This window comes from Diceros bicornis, chromosome 23, assembly GCF_020826845.1.
Source record: "Diceros bicornis minor isolate mBicDic1 chromosome 23, mDicBic1.mat.cur, whole genome shotgun sequence".
NCBI classification, from domain to species: Eukaryota; Metazoa; Chordata; class Mammalia; order Perissodactyla; family Rhinocerotidae; genus Diceros; species Diceros bicornis.
The window spans coordinates 8,774,618-8,792,476 of record NC_080762.1 but is presented as its reverse complement, the minus strand read 5'-3'; the positions used below and the strand labels follow the sequence as shown (position 1 = coordinate 8,792,476).

Genomic DNA, 17,859 nt, shown 5'->3' with positions numbered 1-17,859 from the left:
ATTGAAAAGGCCCTTTAACTGCTTTAAATAAACGCCTCGTGACTGAACTGAAAACCTTAATTTTAACCTTTACATGGGTCATAAACATTGCAGTGGAGCAAGGGGACTTAATTTCTTCCGTCCTACCTTTGCTGCCCTGCCAGCAGTCTATCAAGCAGTGAAGTCCCCTGGCCTGATTCGCAGCGTCCCTGGGACCACCTTCTGCTCCCTGGTAACGTGCGGTCCCCCAGGCCTTTGGGAAGGTCCTGTCTTCAACGTGGGTCACCTGGGCACACAGGGCCCGCACACAGCCCTGCCAGGCCTTTCTCAGGAGGGACCCCAGCCTCCATCAAGTTCCTCACGATGCAGATTTCCCAGCAATAATGCTTTCCATGTGTAAGGATTTTACAGATCACGAAGTGCTTTCATATCAATTACTTCCTTTAATTTAAAAGACGTTCAGCTAACAGATCAAGCTAAGAATGATCCCTTCTCAGAGGGAAGGACCGCTGTAGGCAAGGTCTTTTTCACTGAGGACCCTTTAAGGGCCTGTGCCTGGACGTCTGTGGGGCGAGGGCCTGGGAAGGGGGAGGGTGGGGGAGTGTCCACTTTCTCCCCCCACCCTCCGTTGGCGGCCGAGCCAAAGCCAGGGGGGGTGTCTCCTCCTCTAACCCAGCAGCTGCTGCTCACTCGGCTCACAAGCCAGGGCCAGGGGCCAGGGCGCAGCGACTCCTCCGGCTCCCGAGAAGTGGATCCGCTCGGGGCCACCGCGATGCCCGGAGCCGCCCGGGTCCTCCTGGTCCTGCTGCTCGGCGGGGGCCTCGGGGGCGGCCGGGCGCAGCGGCCGCAGCAGCAGGGGCAGCCACAGGCGCATCCGCAAAGAGGTACAGTCTAGGCACGGGCTCTACCTCACATCCTTTGCCGGGGACCCGCGGCCCCTCGCTGGTCCCTTCTTCCCACAGTTGCTGACCAGGGACCGCTGTCTCGCTTTGCCCTTGGGGAGGGCGCTTTGGGACGAGAGGGGCTAAACTTGGTTCAAGTTCACTTTCAACTTCTTAAGTACACCGTGTAGGGAGAATTGCCTAACTCCTCCCAAAGAACAAGAAGCGCTTTTCACGTTCGTTCGTTTCTGAGAGGACTAGCTATAACTACACATCCTGCAAATTGATTTCCAAAATCTTTCTAAGAGGCAAACTTTTTAACTCATTGAAAATTTAAGAAAAGTTTCTCCAAATCAGATTCCATCCCTACAAAGAGAAGTTTCCCAAGCTGTGGTTTATCTTGGAACTTGATGGAGAGCGGCTGAATACTGCCTTTTTAGTTTAAGGGACTTTGTTTCTCCCTATTTGAACAGGGCTTGTAAAGCAGTTAAGTGTGTATGTGGATATTTTCTTTCATGGCAATGGCGCCTCCCGCCTCACTTTCTTTTACCCACATCCTATCTCAGGCATCCTATTTTATTATAGTGAAATTTCTCCTCTTGCTTAAATACAGGCGAGACGTCATGTCATCTGTATTTTAATTAAGACCACAGTGACCAGATATACACTTCAGGGGACTTTGGAAAACAATTGTACTTAATATAACTGAAATTATTCTCTTCAGAGTGCCTTAATGTTTATATGCATATCATTTCTGAAACTCTTGGGAATCTTTGAAGAGTTATTTTATGATCATGAATTTTAAAAGAAGCGCATGTGCAGCGCGTTTTAAAACATAATTTATAGTACATCATTTCAGCAAACATTTCTGTAAGTTGGAGAACATCTATCAAAGTAAAAAAATGTTTAAGAAATATTTAAGGTTTGTTTTCAAATATCAAAATATTTACCGTGAGAGTACAAAATCTGGAGGTTAGCAGCTTTTGAAAGTTTTGATGAGGCTGAATCTGCCAAAGTTTGGAAATATACTTATTCTTCTTCTGGTTAGCTGGAATAAAGCTATGTCTGACAGTTCTGATATTTTTCTTCTTATAATCAGCATTTCTAGCAGTATTATTTTAAAAGGAGTGAAAAAAAATACTCTGAGCTCCTTGCTACAATAATAACTCTCTGATTAAAATTCCTAGACTAAAAATGACCTGAAGTTCACTATATGACTTTTTTCTTCTATTTTTGCTTTTCCTTCTCTGAGAAGTAAAATGGGGTCAGGGTGGCTTAGTTAAAAGAATTTATGAGACAGTGATTCTGAGAATATCTCTGGCAGCTGATTTTTAAAAATACTACTTTTAAAGATTAACCTTGCTCAGTTATATGATATGTTTTAACAATACACAATACTTTAATACTGTTAGGCAGCTGGGAGTGAAGACAAGCCAAGATTACCAGTCCTTCTGTGTACTTGGAGTGGAGCAGAAGCTCAAAGCACGGAGAGTAGTAGGGATCAAGCGGGTGCCTGAGAATTTTTCCTAGCATGCACCCCTTCCCCTTTCTCTTTTATTCTCCCCCAGCTCCCTTCCCCTCCTTCGCTCCCTTCCTTCCTCCCCTCTCTGTTTTATTTGAGGTAAAATTAACTCTGATTTCTATGGTCCAGGCACAAGGTGAGATGAATGCAGAAGGGAGAGTCTATACTGCCATTCTGTCGAGAGATCACTTAAACATTATATACAATAAGGAATTCTTTGCAAAATAGCTATAACGTAGAATCTCCTATAGACTGCTATATTCTGCATTCTAGAATATATTATTGTTTATTTTATAGGTCATTTGCAATAATACATTTAGAGATTGGCTCAAGGATAAATGGTTAAAACCTATTAATATTAAAAGTATATAAAATATATTTCATAACACCTTATATTTGTATAGCACTTTATAATTTAAAAATGCGTTATATACATAACCTTATTTCACCTTCAGCTATTATTATTCTTGTTGTACAAATTTAAAACCCTGAGGCTTAGAGTAGCTGTGACTTAAGTTCATACAACTGATAATAACAATTTTTAACAACCGAAAGCACTTCTAGTATTGTTTATGCTCAAGTTCCTTTTTTTATAGGATCAAGAATTCTTTCCATTATTTTTTGAGGCTATATTTCCTTTTCAGTGTTGTTCTGTTAATGCAAGCTCTCAGTGAAGATCATTGGCTATGAGTTGGACTGAAGAGGTGTTTTCTTGGCTATCCTCAATTTTTCTCTTTTCGATTATACTAGTGCTTAGCTTCCTGGCCAAGCACTGTTTAGAATGAGTGATGTTTTCCCTTATAGCATGGTGTCAGTTTATTATGAATATTGACATGAAGCAACCATTTTTAGATGTTGTAACTGAGTGAAAATCGTAACCAGAGTTTTTGGTTTTTGTTTTTTCTTGAAATTTTGTGTAGTTTCTACAGCATACGGAGTGGTAGTATGAACAGCATAGATTCAGCATATTCTAAGGAAATTCTTTAACTAAATTTAAGATTGACAAAATAGGAGAATGATGTAGCCAAAGTGGTTCTGCATTTCAGCAAAGCAGTAGATAAAATCTTTTCCTGATATTCTCGTGAATAATATGTGGATGTGGAAATGTAATGGTAGGTAAATTGCAACTGATTGAAAATAGTTTCCAAAGAATATTGCATAGTGGATCCAGGTCAATTCAGAAAGAAGTGTCTAGGGGTGTGATGGGTTTCCCTGTGTTCATTTCTTGGTAATGGCTTGATGGAAAACATAAAATCAAAGTTTATCAGAACAGCGGGTGGTCCAAAGTTGATTCAGGTGGCTCAGCCAGTTAATAACAGATTCAGGAATTTTAAAGGTCTCTATAGCTTGGACCATGAACAGAAGCTACGTGGAGTTGGGTTTATTATTTGTATCCAGATGTTAAATAGTTTCATTTGCCCTCTTGTGAAAATTTGTCATGTCTTTTATATGTACAGGAATGAGTACAAAGATAGGATGACAAGGGACAATCTGAACTGCAGCAAGTTGAATTTGCACAGATAGTGTGACACAGTGACAGAAAAGTTAACTCACTTTTATAAGGAACTCAGAAGCAGATAGGTCTATTGGTTTAGGATACATTTGAGTGCTTCATTGGCAAATGAATGTAAATTCAGAGGAGGGAGAGCAGAATAGGAGTCTGAAAAGATTTTCAGAGGAGGACTATTCCAAGTAAAGACTATTAATTTGGAGAAAGAAAGACTTACGAAATCATAAGAGATATCTTTGAATTTTTGGAAAAGTTATTATTTGGAAGAGAGACTAAGATGTCCTTTCTAAAGCCTGGACTTGGATCCAGAGAATATGACAAAGAGGAAGGCTTGAGTTAAATCAAATGAGAGGAAACCTGCTCCCTCTCCCTGCCCAGCCTCATTCTGAGCTGTTCAGAAATAACTGGATTGTGTTGGAGCACCTAGTTTCTGGAAATGTCCATGATCAGATGTACAACTTGTCAGGGATGGTTTAGGATGGAATGCCTCTACAGAGAGGAAGTTAGTCTTCAAGTGTCCAGTCCTTCTCCAAGTCCAAGATTCTAGTATTACGTTCTATTGTTTCTTGGAGTGCACAGTTGTATTTAAACTTTTGAATTCTTAAAAATGTCAAGAAAATATTAAATGTATATAAATGTGTTTTTAGATGCCTTCTGGGATTTAAGATAAAAACATGTTTGAGGCGATTCTCACACATTTTTGGCAAGAATACTTAAAAATTTCCACACCACTATCAATTGCACAATTCTAAAACATCCTGTGTTACAAAATGTGAGGATACTTTATAAATTACCTGAGAACTTTTCAGGGGGTTTATTGTGGCCATGAACCTGGAATTAATTTTTTTGGTATTTTCTTTTGCTACATATGTAACCTGTTGGCTTGCTCACTACACACTGGACTAATAGTTTAGTAAAAATGATTCTTAACAGATAAAATGTATGGTTGGGAATAAGAACATATTCAACATTGATTATTACATTATAGATTGGCAGAATTTTTTAAAATGACATAAGTTTTATGTTATATTTTTTATCTTGCATGTCAGTGTATACAAATTGCTGGTCTATCTTATTTCTAAAAATGATCTATCCTACAATTTCATGCAAAGTAATGAACTGCATCTATATCAGGAGTTGCTAGGGATTATGAAAATATTTCATATGCTTTGCCAATTCTTCTTAATTCTCTTCAGTTATTCTAGCTCCTGAAATATGGGATAAATGTCATCTATACTGTAATAACTACAGTTTTTCACCTTCTTTAGGTATAATTGTTTTAAAACTTAGGTAGGTATCCCAAGAGTTATACCCAGGTATGACTGCTGTAAGAAAAACATGAGTCTATATTTTATGGGAAGGATTTAGTTAAAAAGAAGGGAGAATTTCTGAAGGAGTAGGATTTGTAATTCTTACAACTTTCAACTATATTGCGATAGCTATGACACAAAAAAGTTTGCTTTTTGGTAGATTTTATTATCTCAGTATTTTCTCAGTTTTCACTTATCTAAAGCAGATCATTGTCATTATTTTTCTATTCATATATTTAATAAATACTGATTATTCATTGACAATGACTAATATGCTAGACATTTCAACTTGGACCTCTGAGACTGAATCATTGTTCCTTCTTTTCATCCAGATAGATTTAGCAGTGAACTATGAAAAGAAATTCATTTAAACTTTATACGAGGTTTCACATCTCCTTTCATAATCTGCTTTAGAATTATGGGACCACAATTCTGGGCCACAATGGAAGAGGAGGAATTCGGACCTAGTGGGATCCAGAGTAGGGAAAACTATCTTCAGCCTAGCCTGTACATAACAAGATCAGTGGGGTGGCTGGCTGTCTAAATTCTGAGTCCAAGGGATGTATCAAATGCGTGCTTACTTCCAGTCAGCCTAACTGTCCAGAAGGATTCTACCATGTGGGTGGAGCCTGGCTGGAAGAGTTTCCAAGCAGGGTAATAAAAAACAATGACTCCAGGTCATCTGCCCAGTTGGCAGTAAGTCCTTATTTAGCAGCTGGAGACTATGAAAAAGATGGGGAAGAGAGTGCTGTCAATGGCCAGACAAGTTGTTTAGCTTCTAATCCAGAAGATTGGGCTTTAGGATTTGTGTATAGTCACAGCTCTGAACGGGGTAGCTGAGCGAGAACTTAGGCAGAAGGCCAGTTGCAGTGAATGAGAAAATTAGGTAGAAGTTAGAGAAAGACAACACTGGGTTGGCACGTGGTTCTCAGGACTCACGCCAGGCTCAGTGTATACCGGGCAGAAAGAAAGAAGACTAATTCTGGGCTGTACCAATTGGTAAGACTGAGTTCAAAGGTCGGAGTTTGTGCAGGAAATTGGTGGGGTTCAGTATTGGAATGTGTTCAGTGAGTAAAACAAACAAAAGAATTCCCTACTCTTGTGGAGTTTATATTCTAATTGAGAAGACAGAAATGTAATGCATATGTAATGAATAAGTAACATAATGCATGCCTATATTGTACAGAATGTAGTGGGTGATGAGATTCCTGGACAAATACAGCAGGATAAGAGGAGTCAGGAGTTCTAGGGGTGGAGGGAGATTGGTTGCTACTTTAAATAGAGTGATCAAGGTTGACCTCATTGAGAAGGTCACACTTGAGCAAACACTTGAAGGTGATGTGGGAGCGAGTCAAACAGACATCAGGTGGAAGACAACTCTCAGGCCAGGGAACAGCCTTATGAAAAGGCTGGAGCACAGTGAGACGAGACGGATCAGAGAAGTAATGGGGGGCTGGGTCATATAAAGATTTTGCCTTTTAGTTTGAGTGAGATGGGTGGAATTGGAGAGTTTTGAGCAGAGTTAAATGAATGAATGAAATAATAGTATTTCTTTTCTCAAGGAGGCTCTAATCCATTGGACTAGACCAACGGTCCAAATGTATAATTACTTTTAGATTCATCTCCTGCCTCAAACCTCCCATTCATAGAACGTATTTAAGTGACTCCACTCCAGAGTATTCCACCTTAACAATTTTATTATTGGGGAGCTCAGATGCATCTTTGTAAAGCTTCTTTTTTTTCCTTTTGGCATCTCAATCTTATTCCATGATTAAAAGAATATCAACACCTCAAAACAACTCAAGTGCAGGGAACTTCTATATATTCTTTTATTTTGCCCTAATGTTCTTAGAAATATGTCATAGGTTTCTTAGAGTAATTTTAACTAATGTGCATGTTAAAACAAAAATAAGTTATTCACAATCCCGCATGGATATATGTGTACTTTGGAGTTCTCTTTTTATTATTCATTTCAATATCAGAGCTAAAGTTTAGATACTACTGTTAAAAATGACACAATGATGTATTGATCTGATGACTTTTTTTATGAAATGAACTTTGAATTGTTACCTGTTTTTACACAGAAACTTATTCTATGCTCTGTTTCGATTTTTATAACTTCTTTGAGGATCACTGTAAGTCTTGCAGTAACCTTCGGAGTAAAGTAATGCAGTTTTGGCCTGACTAAATTCTATTATTTAGAACAAATTTAGGTGAAGAAAATTGCATAGCTTCTCTTTCTCTCTCTCTCTCTTTCTTTCTTTTTTTTTCTCTCTCTCCTTTGTTCATTCCTTCCCTCCCACCCTCCCTCCTTTCCTTCTTTTTTTTTTTCCTTTAGTATCCTGCTTGTGAATAAAATATGGTTTTCAAAGAGATGATTTTAACAAATGTAACTTTTAAGAGTATATGTAAGGCAAAACTTCACTTAAATCTTTCCTCCTATTAAAAGCCACGGTAGATTACTATCTAAAGATAGCTTTGAGGCATAATCTAAATTTACATGGTGAGTTAAGGCTAGATGTTTGCTTGTCAAAGATGTATAATATGAGCAAAAGAATCAGCTTTGTTTCCAGTCATCTTGAATGTGGATTTTAACAGGAAAGCTTCAGGCTATTTGGCTTTTATTTAGACACGTGACATTTAGAAAAAGATGCTAGAGGCTAATCTATTAGCGGGTTATTACTCATAACACTGGCTTCCTGTGACAGGCCTAATCTAGTTCAAACAGCAAGTTAATCTATGCAAATTCCGAATGATGAAGACCTGAGTTACTATTTAATGCGTGGCACTTAGGAAGGGTACCTTGTGCAATGTTAATGATGTCTCTCCATGTATGGTCCTCTCAGTTGACCACTGGGCTGTGCGCCTCCCTAGGGCTCTTCGTTTAACCGCCTCTGGAGTGCCAGACGCTTTAGACTGGTATAATAGTATCTAGCGCATTGTGAGTATCAAGACATTTATTTACATAGCAGAGCTATTGAGTAGGTTAATTTAATTATCTTCATTTTATGGAAGGAAAATAGATGCCTAGCAACTTGTCAAGGACAAACTCACATTCCAATGCTAGTTTTAGAATTAGAAATTCTAATTGCTCCTGATTTTATGGATCCTAAGTTGGCATCTCTTTTGGAGTTTTAGATCTTTCCTTATCTTTTATAAAATATCTTGAAAAAAACCCCTATCTCCATTTCTGAGTTATGTTAGTAGTCTGATTTGAAACAGGAGATTCACTAGGTATTATGGAAGAACAAGAAATAATATGTGTAGTCTTCAAGGGTTTTTTTTTCATTTAAACATACACACACAGACAATAAAACAATGCATAAATTCAAAAGTATTCATCAAATTTTAGTCTTTATATTCTTAGGATTTGGATTACTGTATGCCGGACTATTATTAACTGTTTATTGGCTTTTCTAAAGTCACCTTACAGAGTTTACTTCAGCAGACTAGAAACATAATGGTGTTTATTATATAATGAATTATTTGAAAAATAATCATTATATATGTCAGCGAATGAAAAGAGCACAAGCCAAATAGATATACCTAAGAATCAGAGCAGAATTACCCTCAAAATTACTTCTGAAAAAATGTAGAACACAGGAACCTTCGTAAAAAGATTTCAAGAGTTCCATTTGAAGTTGAACTTCTCAGTTAAGACAGAAAATTTTGCAAATCTCCTAGATTTTGAGAGGGCAGGTATGTGGATGTATGTATGTAAGGCACCAGTATGTGTGTATGTTGTATGTGTGTATGTATCATTTATAGTTTAGCACTCACAGTACCTAATGAATATATTTATCATATTGCTATTTGATTTGTTTTATTTATTTATTTTTATTTTTGTGAGGAAGATCAGCCCTGAGCTAACATCCATGCTAATCTTCCTTTTTTTTTTTTTTGCTGAGGAAGACTGGCTCTAAGCTAACATCTGTTGCCAATCCTCCTCCTTTTTTTTTTTTCCCCAAAGCCCCAGTAGATAGTGTATGTCATAGTTGCATATCCTTCTAGTTGCTGTATGTGGGACATGGCCTCAGCATGGCCGGAGAAGTGGTGCGTCGGTGCGTGCCAGGGATCTGAACCCGGGCCGCCAGTAGCAGAGTGCGCTCACTTAACCGCTAAGCCACGGGGCCGGCCCTGATTTGTTTTCTTAAATCATTAGATTTTCAATTTTATCAAAAAATCCGGGATAAGAGCATCTTATTCTAAGAGTTTGTAAAACTCTCTTATAAGAGTATATAACACAATGAATATTTAAAACAATGAATCTAAAAATTGAATTTGCAGAAAAGCCTAGTTGCTTTGATAAATGATTATGGACCACAGAATAGATTGTAAATGGGATCATTATATTTTTCAGTCCGGTAGCTGTACCATTAAAACTCTAAGGTGTAATCCCTTTTAAGTTGCTTGTAACATATAGGCTCCTATTCTAAAGGGGAAATAGGGCTAGTAGAGTTTGCTACATCAAATATATTTTTTCAAAAGTCTATATAGCCACCACAGTTTCCTGGCTTATTGCCTGCTATGCCTTTTTCAATTACTGAATGAGGCTGAAAGTATGAAGGAGACCATGAAGTGATGCAGTCGTCATTTCAGGAAGCTACTTTATCTCACTGGTTTCTCGTGAGGAGTATATGAAACAATGAATATAAAGCATGGTGCATCTGTTAGTGCCCCAATAAATGCGAATTTTCAAAATGCCTCAAGAAAAATGAATTAAGTCTGAAAACTGTCTTGCTGCCAAGAGATTCTCCAGCTTAAAGCAGCACTTTTTCTCCAACACGGTGGATTACCAACTCAGCTGAGGCCCTTTATGAAGGAGTTTGCTCATATACTTGAAAACACAAATGTGTGAATGCGGTTTTAATTGGAATTTGTGTTGTAGTATTTCACCATTCTGAACTTCATAGCTTATCGTACAAAAAATAGCCTTGTTAACATATCTCTCTTTATACCTTCAATTTCCACTTACCTTCCTCTGCTTTGGAGATGACTTTGGATAGTAGAAAAAGTATAGACTTGGGAGATGGAAAGAACTGGATGCATAGCCATGTTACCACTTCTTTTACTAAGAGCAAAAACCTGAGTCAACCGAGTTTAAATTTCCTATTAGTAAAATAAAATTGTTAGATAATATATGTGAAAATACTTGGCAGCTAATCAGTAAATATTAGCTCTTTTCTTCTTTATCCTTGATTATTTGATCACAAAGCTCAGAAATGATCACAAAGCTCATATGCAGTGCATATGACATTTCTTTTGCTTAAGAAGAGCAAGACATTCTGAAAATTTCTTTGAGTAGACCCTGAGAGATTGTAGATGGCAAACTATTTATGTCCCTGCAGAGAGACTGAAGAATTCTATCAAGGTCACACAACGTCCATAACAGAGATAGGAAGAAACACAAGGTCCTATAATTAGCTAATAGTTATGTTAGTAGCTCAATGTGAGAAGTGACTTAAACAGGCAACAGGATGGAAATTATAGCAACACTTTATGGCTATTTATATTTCATATATGATATAATAAATGTTTTTTTCCTAGGAATCCCTCATTTTTGGACAGGCATTTATTTGAGATTAATAAATTATATTTTTAAGAACTCATTAATGTATGTAATGTGTTAGAAAAATGTATGGCACAGAGTAAGTGCTCCAAGAAGATTAGTTATTATTTTCAGCGGATGAAGCACATGTCTTCATTGATGTCTGTTTGGGGAGAGATGACAATTTAACATGTTTGACACACAATGGAAGTTAATTTCAGGATGGTCTTCAATGGAAAGTCTAATGGGATTGTAGAAAAGCTCTCAATATAGACCTTCTTTATTTGGACTCTCTCTAAACACTAAGTTGAAACAATAGTCCTGGAACACGTTATTTAACACCAACCTGGATAGGGAGGATTTTTTGCATGTCTACCTGTGTATCAAATATAATGGTAAATTTCTAAAAAAAACAAAAGCTACCTCAGGCAATCATATAACCCCAACAAATCTAGGGAAACCTGCTTTTCTAAACTTGGGAACATCAGACTGAAAAAATTTCAGACAAAACGCTTCCTATAGGCCCTTTTCCCATTCAAAAAGCTTCAGTGATGCTTAACATGTAATGTACAACTATTCAGTTTTTCATTCTAGTACATTAGAAAAATCACTGGATTTATAATTGGAACTCCAGGACAGGTTTTGCCTCCAGCCCTTCCTAAAGTTGTGATCTTAAACAACAGATAAGTCATTTTACTATTCTGAAACTCAATTTTCCATCTAAAAGAAATGGGAATATAATGTTCAAATCTATCTCATGGGGTTGTTGTAAGGGTTAAATAAAATGTGCCATACAAATAATATTATTAATAATACTCTTCATTGTAGTAATAAATGACAGGCTTGGACAAAGGCATTGTTGGTTTATGAAGTTTTACTTCACTGTCTTTGATTTTTTTTCCCAGTGGCTGTTAATACACTTAGTTCTTCTGTATTGAGAACCATGGCACATCCTCCTTACATTTTGTTTATTCATTTTTTTTGTGCCGTATACCTCCCAAAAACATAGAAAAAGTTAATTGGCATGGAAGGGAAATATTTTAAAATACATATCCTATCTTTATTGGTTTTGTGGATAGCTATAGATACACTTTATATGTAGACAATGATATGTTTAAAATTCTTCAAAATACTTGTTTATTTCTCTCTATTACCTTCCTCAAGCTTGCACAAAGTATTTTTCACTGAACTTTCAAGGACTAATTTTATCCATAGAGTTCCTGACATGGTGCCACCTAAGATGTGCTGAGAAAGAAACATTATCCTAAAGTTCCTTCTCCATCTAGGATTTGAAATTTTGTTTTCAGATATTAATTCCTTTGGACCAAGGGTTGTCTTCTCAGGCCATTTTCCAGCTCATCGGAGATCCGTACTTTTTTTTTTTTGAATTAACACATGATTGTGTTCAGGCTCTCTGAACATAATTCTATGGATTAGGTCAAAATTGGTTCATGTGTGTAATGAATCTGTCCTGTTTATTATGTTCAATTACGTAATAAGTTGAAAGACCAATCCATTCATATTTCAGACAAACTTCAAGAGCTATTGCTATTGCAGAAAGCTGGGACATTTAATCAACTAGCTCCTCTTCCAAGATCTTTAACTATGTAGCAGTTAGAAATTAATAAGGTAAGTTTCACAATGATAGGATTTTTTTGTCTTTTATTTTTGTCTATTGCTCTATCTCAGTCTAGTCTGGCTTACGGTAGGCACTCAATAAAAAACTGTAAAATGAGTGAAGAAGCCACTCTTTTTGGAGAGACCAAAAGGGTTTCCTTTAAAAAAATTTTTACATGTAATTTTTTTCCTAATGTTTTTATAGTCTAAATGAATATTTTTGTAAGATATAAATCTACACAAATACTGAAACACAGTGTGCACAGATACAAGATATTGTTATCAATACCACTTAGGTGATAAATAAAATATTTTAGAATACTTTATCTTGCTTTTGAGATGTTTTTTTCCTTAAGGACATTCCAGGAACTGCTGAGCAATTTTTAATCTTTGGATGAGGAATGCATATTTCTGGGCTTAGTCAGAAGTTTTGTATATGTGAGGGCTTTTGGGGTGAGAATTATAAGATGTGAGATTAAAATGACCATTTCCGATGTAAGTTCTTGTGATAAAACATAGGTAACTCACGTAGGGTGGCTTGATTAGCATCTGTTTCCATTTTTCTTTGTTTCTTCTTAGATACCACTGAAGTCTTTTTTATTTCAGAAAAAAATAGCTTTTGAAAAACTATTCACCAGGCCTCCACAGTACGTCAAACAATGCATGTACTGTGCCCTTAGAGGTGGTCTCTTTCTTGGAGTCATTAATAATCAAAATGGTGACATACATAGAATTAATAAAAGAGACTTGTAATTCAAGAAACATGGTACCTGCATTCTTCTCCTTATTTTGAGAACGGGATCTGATGGAAGACAAGGCAGAGCTGATTTTTTTGGTTACCACTTTATCTTCATTGCATAGCACAGAGCCTGGTGCAATGAACTGTCACAATAAATACTGAATGATGAAATAGTAGAAAAAGGAGAGCTAACTTTTAGGAAAGAACACATACTTATAGGTATTGAAAAAAAGGAGATAATGAAGAATATGATGCAATCAGAAGTAGGCAGTTAAAATTTCTACTCAAGTACAGAAAAGGGAACCCAAAACAGAATTTATCAGGACATGAAGGAAAGGTGTAGATCATGGAACGCTCAAACATGATGTTCCAATTAAATATTTAAATATAAGCGATGCTTCTAGGAGCTTGCCAGCTATCATTTTAAATATATCATAGAAATTAATATTCAAGGCTGCCCACCAGTTTCCATCCTAATTCCTCCACCCTTTCTAAGCTCATCATTTGGAAAGGATTCCTCCTTTACTTTTTCCAAATTGATCTGTTATCACCCACTTTTTGCACAAGACAATTCTCCCTGTCTATGCCTTTAAAAGCTGTTTGAGCCATGAGGAAACCTTCCTTTTCTCAGTACACTGTACTTTTGAGGGCCCTACTTCCTCTTCTACTTTTAAAATGAAGTTAAAAACTCATTTCCTCCAGGTCCTCAGTTATGAATCCACCTGTCGGGTCACTTCTGTCACTTTGGCCCCACAGATCACATGTATAGTGTAAAATTCTTCATCATATTATGTATTTGAATTTTTCCTTGCTTGATGTGTGTGTTTATATGCTGAAAGTCTGAGAGGTGGAGTTCGTGTGGAAATTATATGTCTTCTTTTTTATGCCAATTGAAGCATGTAGAGACTGAATTCTATGTGAACTCACCAGGCTATGGCAACATTTTCAATTGAGAATTTACTTAAAGGGAATAGAAAAGTAGCATGTCACTTTGATTTTTATTCTCTTGGTATGTATTTTTCATGGATAAAGAGACAGTAAGTGATGGAAAAGACAATATGAATTAAATAATGAAGAAACTCTGCAGTCAACTATGTAATTATTAGCATACTAGCACATTTTTTTTGGGTTAAGTACTCTGTTAAAACTGAGAATTAAAATTAAACACTTTAAAAATTTCTGTTCAGCGATTAGCTAATATAACTTTCAGATAGAGCAGAGCCTATAAACTAAATGTCTAAATTTAAGTAATGACATAACGTAGTTATCATGATTTCCTTGGAGAGAGAAAATCAAATCTTATCTGATGGTTTTGATTACAGCCTCCTTTTCCACCATGCTGCTGTCGTATGCTTTACAGTTGTGTAGCATCTGGAGTCTAGGATGTTTTACTGTTTTACCACCATTTTTATGCCTCTACACAAAGCTTTTGAGCACTGTGGCATATAAAGCAGTATACCCTTACAGTTGGAATAAAGGGGGATCAATACTTAAAATGAATGACTTAGCCTGATACAAATAAGAAGCAATAGAAATAGAATCCCAGATCTTCTAAATCTCAGGCATGAATTCCAGTTCTATATAAATTCTTCTCTCTAATATGGAAAGCAGCGATTTTTTTATTTAAAAAGGGAGAAAGCTAGTGTGAAAATTGCAACATTATAATAATATTTATGGGTGGTAGAATTATGAGTTTTGAAAATTAAATCTATAGATAATCTATAACCTTCTTTTGATTCACTCAAAAAATGATGGTTTCTCATGTTCTCCAGAGGGAAACATCCATTCATTTATCTGTGTGTATAAGATGATTCTTACTTCTTCCTCCACTAAATTGAAGTGTTTAATTCATTTTTACATTCTATTTGTAAATATGACCAGGCACAACTTAAAGTATGTATACTGTATTGTTTTGTATTAACACACAATTTTCTGTCTTTCATAGTAGATTTTTGTATGGTTTCATATATTAGGGAATTATAAATTAAATTTATTACAATTCACTTAATAGAATATTGATGTTAAAATCTATTGTTATTTTGAATATTCCCTTTGATGGATATAGGAGACTTACAGTGAAATCATTGTTTCACCAAGATTTGTTTCTAATAACACATTCACCATTGCTGGAATTATATTTTGCATATTACATTCCATTGACATGATTTTAAACTTCCATTCTTCTTCACTATTAAATGGAATTTCCTATCTGACTCTACAATAAATGGGTTACAGTATTGTTGACATTTAGTAGAATTACGGATCTTAGTGTCTTTGTATACTCTGCATTAAAATGCATTATGTGTGCTTTCAATTCTGTTTCAAAGAAACTACTATTGATTTACATAGTTGTTGTATAGAAGAGTTCTGTTCAACTCCACTGCTTGATTTCATGGTGGCTTTTTATTCTTTCTGAAATCATTTGAAAATGTTTCTTATTGTACTTGCAACTACTGGATAAAAATGAGATAAAACTTATGGATCATAAATATGTTTGTGTGAGTTTTCTCTAATAGCAAGTCTTTATAAAACCTTTGTGGATCTTTAGCTGTAACTGTAGCTTTCTCTTGCAACTTTCTTTAATTCTATACTTTATTATGCAACTCTGGTAGAAAATTAAGTATTTCAGATAGTGCTTAGAATGCTTTTCTCTTTTAAAGAGTGAAATTAAAATATTTCTCTTGTCTCAAGTTCAGGGGAAAAAGCTCGGTTAGCATAGGATTTTTTATCTGGATACATGTTTCTGGGATGTATGGCAGAGCTATTGCTGTGGAGGCCAGGGCAGGAAGGGTCTGGGCTGAAGGAGATGACAAAGATAATGGACTTTGGTTCTACGAGGGCTGGTGCTGGGTTCTCCTCATTTATCCGTGAAAGATTTAAGAAGTAGGCGTCCAACTGCAGTAATCCTTTCTTCGGCTCAGAGGGGCTCTTAGAACGCCAGACCTAAAAGGGAAATTGCCCCAGAATAGTCTTAAAGCTGTTAGTTCTAGAACCACTGTTCCCTCAAGGGTCTGAGTCCCAGGGATGACCAGTGCCTAGACTGCATCTACTCAGTCCATTATGGCGGGATCTAGATCAAGATCACCCACTAGGTCTGTGCTTAAACCTTACTACACACTCTCTTCTTCTTTCTACTCTTTCCCGTCTGAGGAGAAAAGGGTCACAGAGTGAGTAACTACCTCAAGAGTCAGCTTTATGTTTCATCAGTGTGCCACCCACAGTCTTAGTTCTTCAGCTTGGTTTGGGGGCATCCTATTTGTAACTTACAGTAACAGAATTGGAATAGAAATGCCCTTGACAACAGTTTTAATAAGCATTTTTCATTCCACAATAAAGTAATTGAGAGAAGCGTTTTCCCTTGTTTCTATCTCCCAAGATAAGAGTATCTGGAGGCCGATTTCCTGCTGAGTCCCTAAGCGTTATTGCCAGGTCAGAAACTAGGCATGTTAACACGGAACATGTTGTTCTGCATCTGGAAGCCAGAATATAATAAGCATTGTTAATTTAGTTAAAGAAAAGACAGCTGTTTAAGATTAGCTTGCTTGTGTATGTGTGGGAGTTAACAGAATAATGTCTCTTTGCCAAGATGTGTATGTTTTTCTTTTGCTTATATGCAAATTTTAATTGATGGAAGAATTCAGGAGCTAATGAAAGAATAAACCATTTTGTAATTTAGGTGGAAATTGGTTGACGAGTACTCATCTGAATGGTGATATAAAGTTGTAGAAACCAGATAGCTTTGAAAATCTTCCTATGCTATACATTCTATTCTAGGTCCTGGTTTCCTTAGTGCAGCTACTAAGCCAGATAAAGCAACGCCGTTTCCAAAATCAACCTTCTTGGCAACCATTAGTGCCTTGGCCTGATTGACAACTTGCAGCTAACACTGTTGTTTTCTGATATGTATTTTGATGATTATCTAGGTTATGCACATTTATGTAGATGTGTGTAATGAGATTTCTTGGGAAAATATGGTTTGGGTATAAGCCTTTTATGTCCCTTGAGCTTTCACAAGCTTTAACTATTTTTCTGCTCTGTTGAAGAGGTAGTACCAATTATATGTGAGGCATTTTATTCACTTCGTTTCAACAGTTCCTGAGATCCCTGAGGACTGGTATTGCAGTTACTATTCTGTAGCTGAGGAAATGACGCCTGTCTGGACTGTACGATATTTACAGTGTGACATGAAGGCACAATCTCTTTTTTATAAACAACTTTTTTGAGGTATAATTTGCAGACAAAAAAATTCACACGTAAGTATGCAGGTCGATGACTTTGACAAACGTATACATCCATGTAACTACCACCCCAGTTCAGAAATAGAATGTTTCCACTTTCCCAGAAAGGTCACACTTGCACTTTGCAGTCTCCTCCCTTACCCCCAACCGCTTATCTGATTAGTTTCATCTGTTCTAGAATTTCCTTTATATGAATCACCATGTACTTTTTTGTCTGCCTTCTCTCATTCAGCGTAATGTCTGTAGAAATTATCCATGTTTTTGTTTTCTTCAATATTTTGCTCTTTTTAATTGCCAAGAGTTTCCAATGTATGACTGTATCTCAATTTTTAATTTAACATCTGTAGATGACATTTAGACAGTTTCCAGTTTTTAGCCAGTATGAATAAATTTGCTATATACAAGTCGTGTACAAGTCTTTTTATGGACATATGTTTTCATTTTTCATATTTATCTAAGAGTGGAATTCCTGGTTTGCATGGTAAGATATACATTTAATTTTATAAGAAATGGGA

At 36.4% G+C, this 17,859-nt stretch overlaps 1 protein-coding gene across 1 annotated transcript in view; it reads left to right on the top strand.

The window, feature by feature from the left end:
* The first annotated feature begins 739 nt into the window (after nt 1-739).
* The window catches only part of LAMA2 (laminin subunit alpha 2), a 572,820-nt gene continuing 555,700 nt past the window's right edge, over nt 740-17,859 (top strand). The window contains exon 1 of the mRNA XM_058566315.1: nt 740-863. Coding sequence (XP_058422298.1) covers nt 752-863 — 112 coding nt within the window. The 5' untranslated portion in view covers nt 740-751. The remainder of the gene's footprint in view (nt 864-17,859) is intronic.